General features: G+C 43.2%; 1 protein-coding gene across 37 annotated transcripts in view; it reads right to left on the bottom strand.

Annotated features, from left to right (window-relative positions):
* nrxn3a (neurexin 3a) overlaps window positions 1-10,880 on the bottom strand; it is a 255,272-nt gene that overhangs the window by 54,257 nt on the left and 190,135 nt on the right. For all 37 annotated transcript variants that reach the window (XR_003410077.3, XR_003410078.3, XR_004776805.2 and 34 more), the window contains one exon: window positions 8,286-8,457. Coding sequence is in view for 34 of the 37 variants with exons in the window: in XM_027001508.3 (XP_026857309.2) it covers window positions 8,286-8,457 (172 nt within the window). In the remaining 3 variants the exon portion in view is untranslated. The remainder of the gene's footprint in view (window positions 1-8,285; window positions 8,458-10,880) is intronic.

The raw sequence follows: 10,880 nt of genomic DNA, 5'->3' as shown, positions 1-10,880 counted from the left end.
CCAGGGGTTGTGGACGGGGGGCTGAGACGCAGAGAGAGGCCGTGCTGAAGGGCTGTCACCTTTATCGGCTGCAGAACTAGACAAGGCGCTGAGCTGTGCTGCTCTTACAGCAACGTTAAGTTGTGAGGCAAGGCACTCTGCCCTGGGACACGCTCGGGGTCAAATTCCACAACTTTGTGGGGGAGGAGAATGTGTGGGGGGGAATTGCCTGTGTCACGCCTCCTCTCAGACAGCAGCCGCAGGAGGAAGGAACGGCTCTTTGGAGGATCTCCCCAGCACTGAGTAGCAGAGCAGCAAACAAACAGATTGCGCAGTTTGTCTCTGGGAGGAAGCGTAATAAGGATGAATGGAGCAGGTGGGGTGTGTGAAGAAGGGCCAGGGCAGGAGTGGGGGCAGTCAGGACGGGTGGAAGGTGGAGCAGCGAGAGCAGATGGAGAGAGAGCGTGGGTGACTTATCACCATCACAATGAGGGAAGTAGCATACAAGTGCAATGACCTTATTCTCTCTCTCTCTCTCTCTCTCTCTCTCTCTCTCTCTCTCTCTCTCTCTCTCCCTCTCAGACACACAAACACAAAAATACAGGCTGCCTATCCTGACATGTGTGTAGTGCCTTCCCAATTGCTGTCTTCATTCCTCATCTTTTTCCATTATTAATCCTCACCCCTTACTCCACCTCACACCCCCACCACTGCTATCAGCAGACCTGCAGCTTTATGGCGACTGCACGCATTATGGTTGAGCACATCTCCAGCGCCGGCACGGACGCTGATCTGGAATATGGCTCACTAAAAATAACCGCCGTGACGGCCCTGCCCTGCACCTGCCTCCTCCCGGCTTTCCGGACTCCCGGAGACGTCCTCCCGAAACCGCTCCGCGCTCCTCCCGTGACAGACGTGTTGCTGAGGTCATCTTTTCTGCTAACGCGCGTCTTACTGTGAACAGGTTTTTTTTAAACCTGTTTATTTGGGCCACCAAATTCAACACGTGAGCAGATGAATGTGCCCAAAAAACGTTTCTCCCCTACCAAGTTTCATGGAATGGACAATAAACCTGGCTCACAGATATGCGAGGGCTGCTTTGATCTTGCTGAATGGAGGAAAGCACCAAGGCTCCCAAGGTTAAGGAAGAGCCTGTTTGAAATTGAAACGGCACCACAAGGTGTTCGCATGGACTCAGGCTCGCACCCCGCTGGGGAATAGGGCTTCGACCGTGATGAAACATCTACAGACCTATCCAAAGAGGGCTGCGGAGCCTTGAATGTTCTCAACTCCATCCAAATGAAATACGGCTCCTTGCCGTAGATAGAATACAGGCCCCGATGTAATATTTATGAGGTGTTATACCGACATGGTCATGTTGCTGTATAATTAGAAGCCACACGCTTCTGCTTCTCTGTTGAATAATGTAATGTGTGTCTGGTTATTAATGCTGAGAATGAAGACAAATGCTGTTACATTGGTTGTATGAAAATAACAATATGATACATAATAATATGAAAGGATATTTGAATCTGTTGTGGAAGTGATCTAGAGGTGGTAAAAAATGCAGTGCAGTACATATTATTTATTCAACCTTATCCAGAGGCATCACTCGGGGCTGTGACCCCTAAACTGGAAGAGATGCTCCAACAGATCCCAGAAATGACATCAATCTCAGTCCAGAAGAGAACAATCCTAGGAACAGCCAAAATACGGCACCACACCTTCAAACCCCCTGGCCTTCCAAAAAAGATATGACCACCCACAGGAAGGACGAGACAGAATTGTTATATTATATATTAAAAATGTAAATCTCCTACCTCTCTTTAAACAGTTCTAATTGTATTTATAATCATAAAGTAGGGTTGGGATTCCATTAGACAGCTGATCATGCATGTGTATAAAAAGTCAAAACAACAACGGGAAGTCTAGCTCCTGAGAATCTTCCTCTAATATCCTCAAAGACAATAAGGGTGGGAGCATTTATCTGGACATCCTTGGTGGTTTCATTTAATTTCAGGATTAGATGAGAGCCTCATATTGAAAGCTTATCTTTGTCCCCCCTGAGGAGAGATTTATAAGGGGAAGAGATTTAGTTTTTGATATAAATAATTGTATTGGGCTTGTAGGGTACACAGGTATCTGTTTTGTACCTCGGAAACTTGCCACCTTAAATCTTTCAGCGAGAAACGAGCTGCTCCGGCTTTCATAAAATGGGCCACTCTGGCTGCGGTGTTTGAGCAGTGTCTGTCGTTCCACAGCGCTGTGTCATTCCGTGGAGTCGCCATTCTCCTCCATAGCATTTACAAAGACACATTTCAGCCCACAGCTTATGCAGCGGTCCCCAGGGATTTCGTATCTTCCTAGTGAGCATGCTGCACCACACGGGATGCTCGGTATCATTACAAATGATGTGAGGTCAGATCTTTGGGTGCATTATGTCCCGAGATGCTGACTTGATATGTTTTTTTTATATATATATATATATATCCAAAGGTCTCGGGAATGCAGCCAGATTTCCATGTGTCCTTCTGGGCACAGAAAGGAAAGAGAAAGAAAGGGAAAACAACAAAACCCTGCATCCGTAGTGTTTCAGCGCATCCATAGTGAACCGCAGTGAACCATATGGATCATGCTGTGCTCATTCATATTAAACAGGCCTGCTCAAATGAGAGCAATTTTCTTAAATCACAGCATGACGCAGGCAGCACTACCACAGGAAGCAGGCGGGATTGTTTTTCTTTGCTGCAAGAGCCCTGGTCTCCCAAAGCTGCAGGCGTGACCTGGGGAGACCCTTTCACACCTCCCAAGTTAAGCAACTTGAACATGTGTTTTACCAATAACTCAGGCGGAGGGCGGGCCAAGACTACAACCCAGAGGTCACACAAACAGCCAGCACCCTGGATCGAAGCATTAAGCTGAGCCTGTGTAGCCAAGCCTGACAATCACATCAAGGCAATAAAGGGCGTTATCTTTGTAACGGGACATGGGGATGCACAAGCACTTCATTAGTGGATCTCCAAGCTGGGCCACATGGGAACTGGAAGCAACACTGCAAACAGGCCTGTTCCACGATCTACATCTGAGCACATATAAGCACATATGAATGCACATGAACACATATGAGCACATATGAGCACATATGAACGAACACAAATGAGCACATTTGAACACATATGTGCACATATAAGCATATCTGAGCGCATATAAATACATATGAGCACATTTGAGCACATATGAGCACACATAAGCACATATGAATACCTATGAGCACACATGAGCACATATGAATACCTATGAGCACACTTGAGCACATCTGAGGACATTTGAGCATGTTGTCACTCCTACTATTCCTGCTGCTTGATGAGAAAAGACAAATAAATACCTACGCAAAACAATGCGCGTAATTATTCCGATCAGTCCCTTTACAATAGAAACAAACATAACAATGACATTGCTTGCTCCAGTTATCATTGAGGAAAAAAAACAACATCATCACATCATGCATGGACATCCAATAGCTGTGTATACAGAAAGAGCGCAGGGGGTAAAACAAGAACATTGCGGCAACAAAGCCCCCATGTGTTAGAGTGGAAGAAGGACAGAGAAGGAGCTGACCCCCAAAGAGCCACATCACTCTCTCAGCCTCCCTGATGATACAGAAATGATGCAGTCATTTGACTGAAGTGTGGGACCCAGGACCGCTGTCACTGGGTAGCAGAATAGCAGAATCCATTGCACGTGTAATTGTCTGCCATTTTCCCCACTGCCAGCCACCATTACCCAGCCTGGGAACTGCCAGGAAGGACATAAGGACATCAAAAAGCCCCAGTGCAGCTATAGAGGGGGAAAAAATTACATTTCTTTTTAAGACGCACACAAACATCACACGTCACAATGTCAAAGCGTCACGCAGTGCACGTGTGTCAGAAATGACGTGGCCCTTTCCTCTGCAGAAGCATCTAGCTCATGTAGCCACTTGTCTCTTTCAGCTAGTATGACGTGCTGACATTTGCCAAACTCTGGAGCTGTCTGGGATAGTGTGCCAATACTGCCCATTATGACAGATCTGGGGAGATCCTGCCTGCTTTTTGGTGAAGACAGATATTTATTCGGTTCCTTGAACTTTTCTTATTCATTCATTCATTCATTCATTCATTCATTCATTCATTCATTCATTTTTAATTAATTATATTGCATTTAATTTAATTTATTTATTTATTGGGTAGTATGTACATAGCTACACAGTAACAAACGAGTCTTATTTCATCTTAGTATGGAACTCTCAGAGGATGAAATTAATTTATCAACCATTACATGCAGTGGCTGCTCTCTCAGTCATTCCCTTTTAAGTGGCAAAGAATATGAATACAGTGTTTCATTTTAGATCTGTTCTTTGGCCTTGGCAAATGATAACTGTGTGTGTGTGTGTGTGTGTGTGTGTGTGTGTTTGTGTGTGTGTGTGTGTGTGTGTGCATGCATGCACGTTCTCTTTGAGACAGAGTGTGCTCTGTGTGGTTACTAATAAGGCCACAGATAAGTCCCTTACTTGTTAGTGTAATTCAGACCCCATATGCTTCCCAATCTCTGCAGTCTCCTCCCCTCCAGAAAACAAAAGGGCAGCCTGACCTCTACTAGAAATGGAGTGATGAATGTGTCTGTGCTATCTGCTGCCTTGTCACGTGTTTACATCAACAGACCGTAGAAAACGATCAGGTATATCAGTTAAAATGCAGGACGCGATGTCTCGAGAGAGAGAGAGAGAGAGAGAGAGAGAGAGAGAGAGAGAGAGAGAGAGAGAGAGAGATGAACTCTATAAATTAGAAACATTTTTCACACAGTCCACTTATCTTATGAAACTTTTCCTTCCATTTGCTATGGTGACCTGATCACTGGCAATGCATGCTGTTGATTATAGTGATTTGATCTTATTTATTCATTTATCTATTTATTTATTTATTGTACATTTCAATAGCATTGATGTGATACAGTTTTCCTGTATACACACTCACATGGCCATAGTTTCTGACGTGCCGATAATGTGGCAAGGCAAATTCGTATACTGTGGGTCCTTATTAAGCGGTTCTGAGAACTCACATATGGCTCATTTGTATTTGTTTCTTGCATTCTACACTATCGCTCCATAAATATGAGTAAACTTGTATTTTGTAATAATTCCTAATACTTTCTCGTTAACCTCCTTCTGTGCAGGAAATTGGAAACAAAAATTCGCCAACGCTTACAATGTCCATAACCTACCACCAGCTGTTTCACACAGAACAGCACGGAGGGAACCAGAGCAAATCCACTAGCTCGATTACAGAGACAGAAAGCATGCAATGATATTAAACATGAGGCCAGAATGAAAATATCAGCAGCATGCAGTGCTCTAGGAGTGCTGACAAGGCTACATTGATCAACGTCACTTGTCAGTATTGATTGCTCGGTTACCAGACGTGAATTAAACCGGTACGGTAGCAGCTGCGTAAGGCCTAGCCTAGCTTATGTAAGAGATATTAGTCATCAACAGGCTGATAATGCAGCACCCTTAAGACATCTGATCTAATAACGAAGCAGTGGGGGTAAGACAGAGCCATGCGGAAAACATCCATAGCCTCCGAACTTCACTCTTAATGTGAGTGAGTGATTGGGGGAAAAGAAGAAAAAAATTGTGACGTGATAGAAGCTGATTTCCAGCTACTTTTCAAATGTGCTGACACCAATGGTTCCTTCAAACTGCGGAATCCAGTGCCTGCATTACCTGCGTGTTCTCCTACAGCAGGGAATGTATACGCGTGGGTTGATAATCTGTTTAATGTTGGATTACAGTATATGGTCTCCGTGAATGAGGCTAAATAGCCGATAAGGATTTTTGACTTGTGACTGCAAGCACAGACCCGGGCCGTAAATAGCACCCGCGGTCAAAACACGACCGCTATGGCCACGTTACACTAAAGGAACGTGGGAACAGCGTCTCCGTGAGAGGAAGAGGAAGCCCGGCGGCCTTGGTTGACATGAGATTTACATATATGTTGGATTGGTTTACATGACGAGTAACAGGCAGAGTGAATGGGCTAGGCATCTGTTCTCAGTCCGACAGCAACCCAGGTGCCAAAGCTGAGCAAAGCATCTGTAAATGCCCGAAAGTCTCATTATAATGAGGGTCATAAGCTTAGGTGTTTTCACACATGGGTCACTGGATGGTTTGGTCAGGCCATTTGGGAGCAGAGACAGAATCAGATCACTATACTGGAAAGTTACACTGTAACGGGCTTACTTGTCCTTGTTATTTATAAGCAATTAGACAATCAAGGTGAACTATAATAACTTGGCTAGTGCATGCTTCAAGAACAGGTACGCTGGAGCCATTTAGGATTAATACCTTGAAGCATTTAGAAAACAAACCCCAGCTGTTTGGCATGGCTCACTGGTTTCCACAAGCATTCAGCACCTTGCTGAATTTCCTCTTTACATCTAATAAGGTTTTACATCTCTCAGTAGAAGGCTGCAAAGCTTACGCATACATTAAGGTTTCTTCGTCATAAATAGCTTGAACCTAAAGCACAACTATATCGTGCATGTTCATAAATCATAGTTCCTGCCAGCCATGTGGGCATCTAAATATTTTATCATCACTTTTGGACCATGAGCGGGAGAGTCAATTTCGCTAGCATTTATATGTGCTGTATACCACGGACATTCATAACACCAGTGATATATTCTCATGGCAGTAATGATAGTCTGTGGACAATGAAACTTGGGGTGCAAGACTCTGACCTCCCTCTACAGTGCGCACGTTGTTTTCCGTGTTTCTAAAGAAGTTACAAATATCATGGTCACAGTGGAAAATGACAGCTTTTAAAGTCTAATTTGTCTAATATAATTATGGAAAATATGCCTGGAAGAAAGGAAACACTGAAAAATAATGAGATTACCTTCTACGAGCCAGAAACCCGACAGCTGAACCAGAAACCTGAACATACTTTGATATACTAATTCTATGATGCACTATACAGAGGTGTTGTCCACACAAAATGCTGGTATGAAAATGATGCTGTATGAAGTTGCCAAAAACATACTTGGTTAAAAACAAACAGCAATGCTGTTTGTGGAACATATTAGCGTAACATGAGCAATTATCAAGCAAAACGCATAATGTGTCATGGCGCACAGTAGTGCTGGGTAAAGACTGGGGCCCACACTCTGCAGTGACTCCGCTCCCACTCCCATGACTCTCGCTCTACCCTGTCCCTCGTGGGGTGGGTGGGATTGGGGGGCGGGGGGGGACCACTTCTGAAGTCGTGGAATGGCAGCATCAGTGTCTGGATGGCCCAGGGCATGCACATGCTCAGAGGATGCAGGCTGTGCATATCTCAACTGGGTCTTGCGTGAGGGTTGCAGCTAATCAGCACTGGGTACTCAGCCCTTGTTAATGAAACGCTGCATGTTCAAGGACCTAGGACAGGAAACGGTTCCTGGCATCCGCATTAAAGTGAAAACATCCTTAGCATCCACTTTTGATGAGTCAGTATTTTTAATAATCTAATGCAGTACTGTTTGATGAAGTATCCCTATCTAATGAATTTTTCAACTAAGCCGCGGTGACCTTAAAAATTTGAGACAGAGACTTTTAAAGGGACGCAGGCATCCCATAAGTAGGGGGGCACCGAGTCATTGTGACTATTAAAGTGATTTTGGAGCCTGTGTGTCCAGCCACTTATTAAAGTCAGAACTTAAGGGACACTAGCTCGTACATAATGTTCCTCTTGGCATTCATTGGGTTGTTCTGGCTTATCTTCGGAGCACAAGGCACAAAATAGCTGAACCAATATCAAAGGGGCAAGCCAAATGTCTGTTCAGAGGGTTTAAATCTAGACATGTGCAAAGAAAATTGGTCTTGGCTGCTATGCCTTACATCTCCCAAAAGGGAGACAGGATACTCCAATAGTAATAAAGAAGACTAGACAACAATGAAGTAATAAAGTCTAGACAATGTAATTTACTGTCAGTGTGAAGGAAGAGTTCCCAAGTGTGACATTACAGTTTTATCAATTATAAAGGATGGTTGGATAAAGAAAGGCAGTGGTGCACTACTGGAACTTAAGGAGCCACCTGTTGTCGATTAGTATTCATATGTCCGCATAAGCGCAACACTTTAACCAACTCGGTCACACCACATGACTATCATCCAAAATGTGACTCCAGAAATTTCCCAAAAGCAGTTGCAGTCTAATGCTGAGTGCAGTCCATATATCTTGTTGATTTCATCATCCAGATGTTCAAAAGTGATGGTTGGGAGGTCTTACCTGAGGGGAAGTGTTCGTTGATGGCCCAGTTGTCCACCTGAAGTGTGGCATTGCCACCATTTCTTGTGAAACGTACCACGTGGTACTTGCCATCGTTCACCGGGATGCTGCTCTCCTGCACGAGGATGTCGACTGTCCCGATGTTGAAAGTGACGCCAATTTTCCCTTGTTCCTGAAATGGACAGAACAATGGAAACCGCTAAAGTCTTTTGATCTCATGTTGGGCACAGTTAATAGGAATGAGTAAAATAAGTTAAGCATAAGTATAATATAGTTAGTTAATAATAATAATTTTGCTTCATATAAAATTTTTAACAAACAAAGGCCTGTGGAGTCTGCTACCAATTGTCCTTGTTTTGCTCTGGTTTGGATCTTGAACGATCTCTTTCCATTGGTGATGCCTGATAAACTTGCCCACTTAATGAAAAGAATTCATCAGTCGACTGTGCCCCCTGCATTTTGGGCTGCAGAATTCTGGCTCATTGATTTAAATAACACTGGGAAAGTGGCCTTAATCAATGGCGCTAGCTCAAATAGAGAGATAAGGAAGATTAATGGCAAAGGGAAGCATGCAGGGTTAGCGCCATGAGATCCGAATAGCTGAGTGCAGGCACAGGAGCAGGGACCCGCGTTCTAAATCACGCAGCATGGCCCCAGCAGGAGAAAAGAGAGGAATCTGAAACTCCAGCAGCCGCGACAGCGAGATGTATGGAAGAGAAAACGGCACAAACAGGCTGTGACAGAATTACGTTGTTAGTCCAGTTTTGTGTTCCGTTCTGAGCAAAAGTAGCCATTCCCATATCCCATTCCCATCTCCCCACCATAATTTTACATCTTTTTTTCTCTCCTCTTTCTCTCTCTCTTTCCCAACCCCACAACATTCCCATACACGTATGATCCAGCGGTTCCTTTCCTCCCCTTATCCTCCTCCCACCTCTCTCTGTTTTAAGCTTCCTGGGTTGTTAGGAGCGTATTTTATGGCTATGTTAAACCAGATCTGGCATTGTACTTATCTACAGCGGTATGGAAAATGAAGGCAGGTGATAAACATCTCCCCTGATGCAATTTATCATCATGCAGTGGATTTATCACTTCAGATCTCTGGATAGGAAAACCCAGCCAGTGCTCTCAAGTTCATTTGGAAGACTCGCCAAAATTCGATGCATAGTTTCCCAAATCTTTTAACCTTTCTTTCTCTTCCTGTAGTTCTATGCATTTTAAACGTGGAGAGCAAAGCAGTCTACAAAAGTATTTTCAGATAATGCCTCTGAGGTTTTTGTTTGTTTGCTTTGTTTTAATCTTTTATTGGTGTCCATTACTTTTTGTATGCGAGTGCTTTTAAATATAGAGATGTAAAACATGCCCTTTGACATGGTTCGTCTTTTACCATGGTGATATCTTTGCACTGCACGATACTGTGAAAACATTAACCAGATGTAATCAGTAGGTAAGAGCTGCTTCCTTCATCTTTGTACCGTCTTTGAATTCCCATCGTTTTTGTACTCCCAACTGCTTTGCATGCCCAGTACTTTATGAAAAAATAAATGCTGCATCATTTTTTGACCACAGAAATGCTCATTTTGTCTTTACCAGGCATCCAGCTGTCAGTCTCTCTTGTTCTTCATCCAATTCAGATATTTTCACAGCTCATAGGAGCGAGGAAAATATGAGAGACAAGTTTACAGAATACGGTGCACACTAAGGTTGGTATAAACAATATAACTATTTACAATATACACTGCATCTCAAATGAGCTGTGGAATTATTAGCAAGACTATAGAGTTCTATTATTAGCTACTCTCACGTTTTGCTGGTGTCCATCAAGAATTTTTGAGTGTTTAGCTGTTAACTCATTAAGATATAAAGTATAACTCCGATTCCGAATCACCACAACAAATTTCAGCATAAAATATCCGTAAATCTTGTGTGTGTGTGTGTGTGTGTGTGTGTAAGATTGTTTGGGTGAAATGGGTGCCACAAAATGTATTCAGCAGTGTCCATCTATGTCCTTGCTCTCAAGCAAATGCATGTGTCTCCTGTTGCCCAAGCCTGGAATGATTGGCACATCCAATTACTTATTATTATGTATCCGTTCAGGACCAGGGACTGCTGGAAAAACACTGATTGTCACACAGAGTTTAAAACAATGACAGATTATTTAAAACTATGGTCATAAGCAACCGCGACTCAGAAAACTAGGTGGTGATAATCCCCCTCTTGCCCAATCAACAAAGAGCCTGCTTATTGTAGAAGGATTCAGTATGTATAACCATGTAAAATATTTATAGCAGTAAAAAACTTTCACTTTATTTTAAATTGTAACTAAAAACATGAGCTAATGGAACATAAGTTTAAAGGAACACGTCTTAACTGTAACTTGTATTGGAGAATGTAGTGGTGTTTCTAGGTGTCATGGGTAAGTTTTTCAATTGTGCTGGGTTTCATATGAATGAAGTCATAAAAGAAAGCAGAACATAATTAGAGATAAATAATGACAAAACATATTTCGGGAATTTGTGTTGCATTTACGTGACTGTGAAAAGACAATAGCTACGATACTATAAAGGGAATGAAGGAATGCGTTGTTTAAGATAT

This window comes from Electrophorus electricus, chromosome 10, assembly GCF_041902795.1.
Source record: "Electrophorus electricus isolate QZ-2024a chromosome 10, ASM4190279v1, whole genome shotgun sequence".
Classification (NCBI taxonomy): Eukaryota; Metazoa; Chordata; class Actinopteri; order Gymnotiformes; family Gymnotidae; genus Electrophorus; species Electrophorus electricus.
This window is presented reverse-complemented; position numbering and strand designations above follow the sequence as displayed.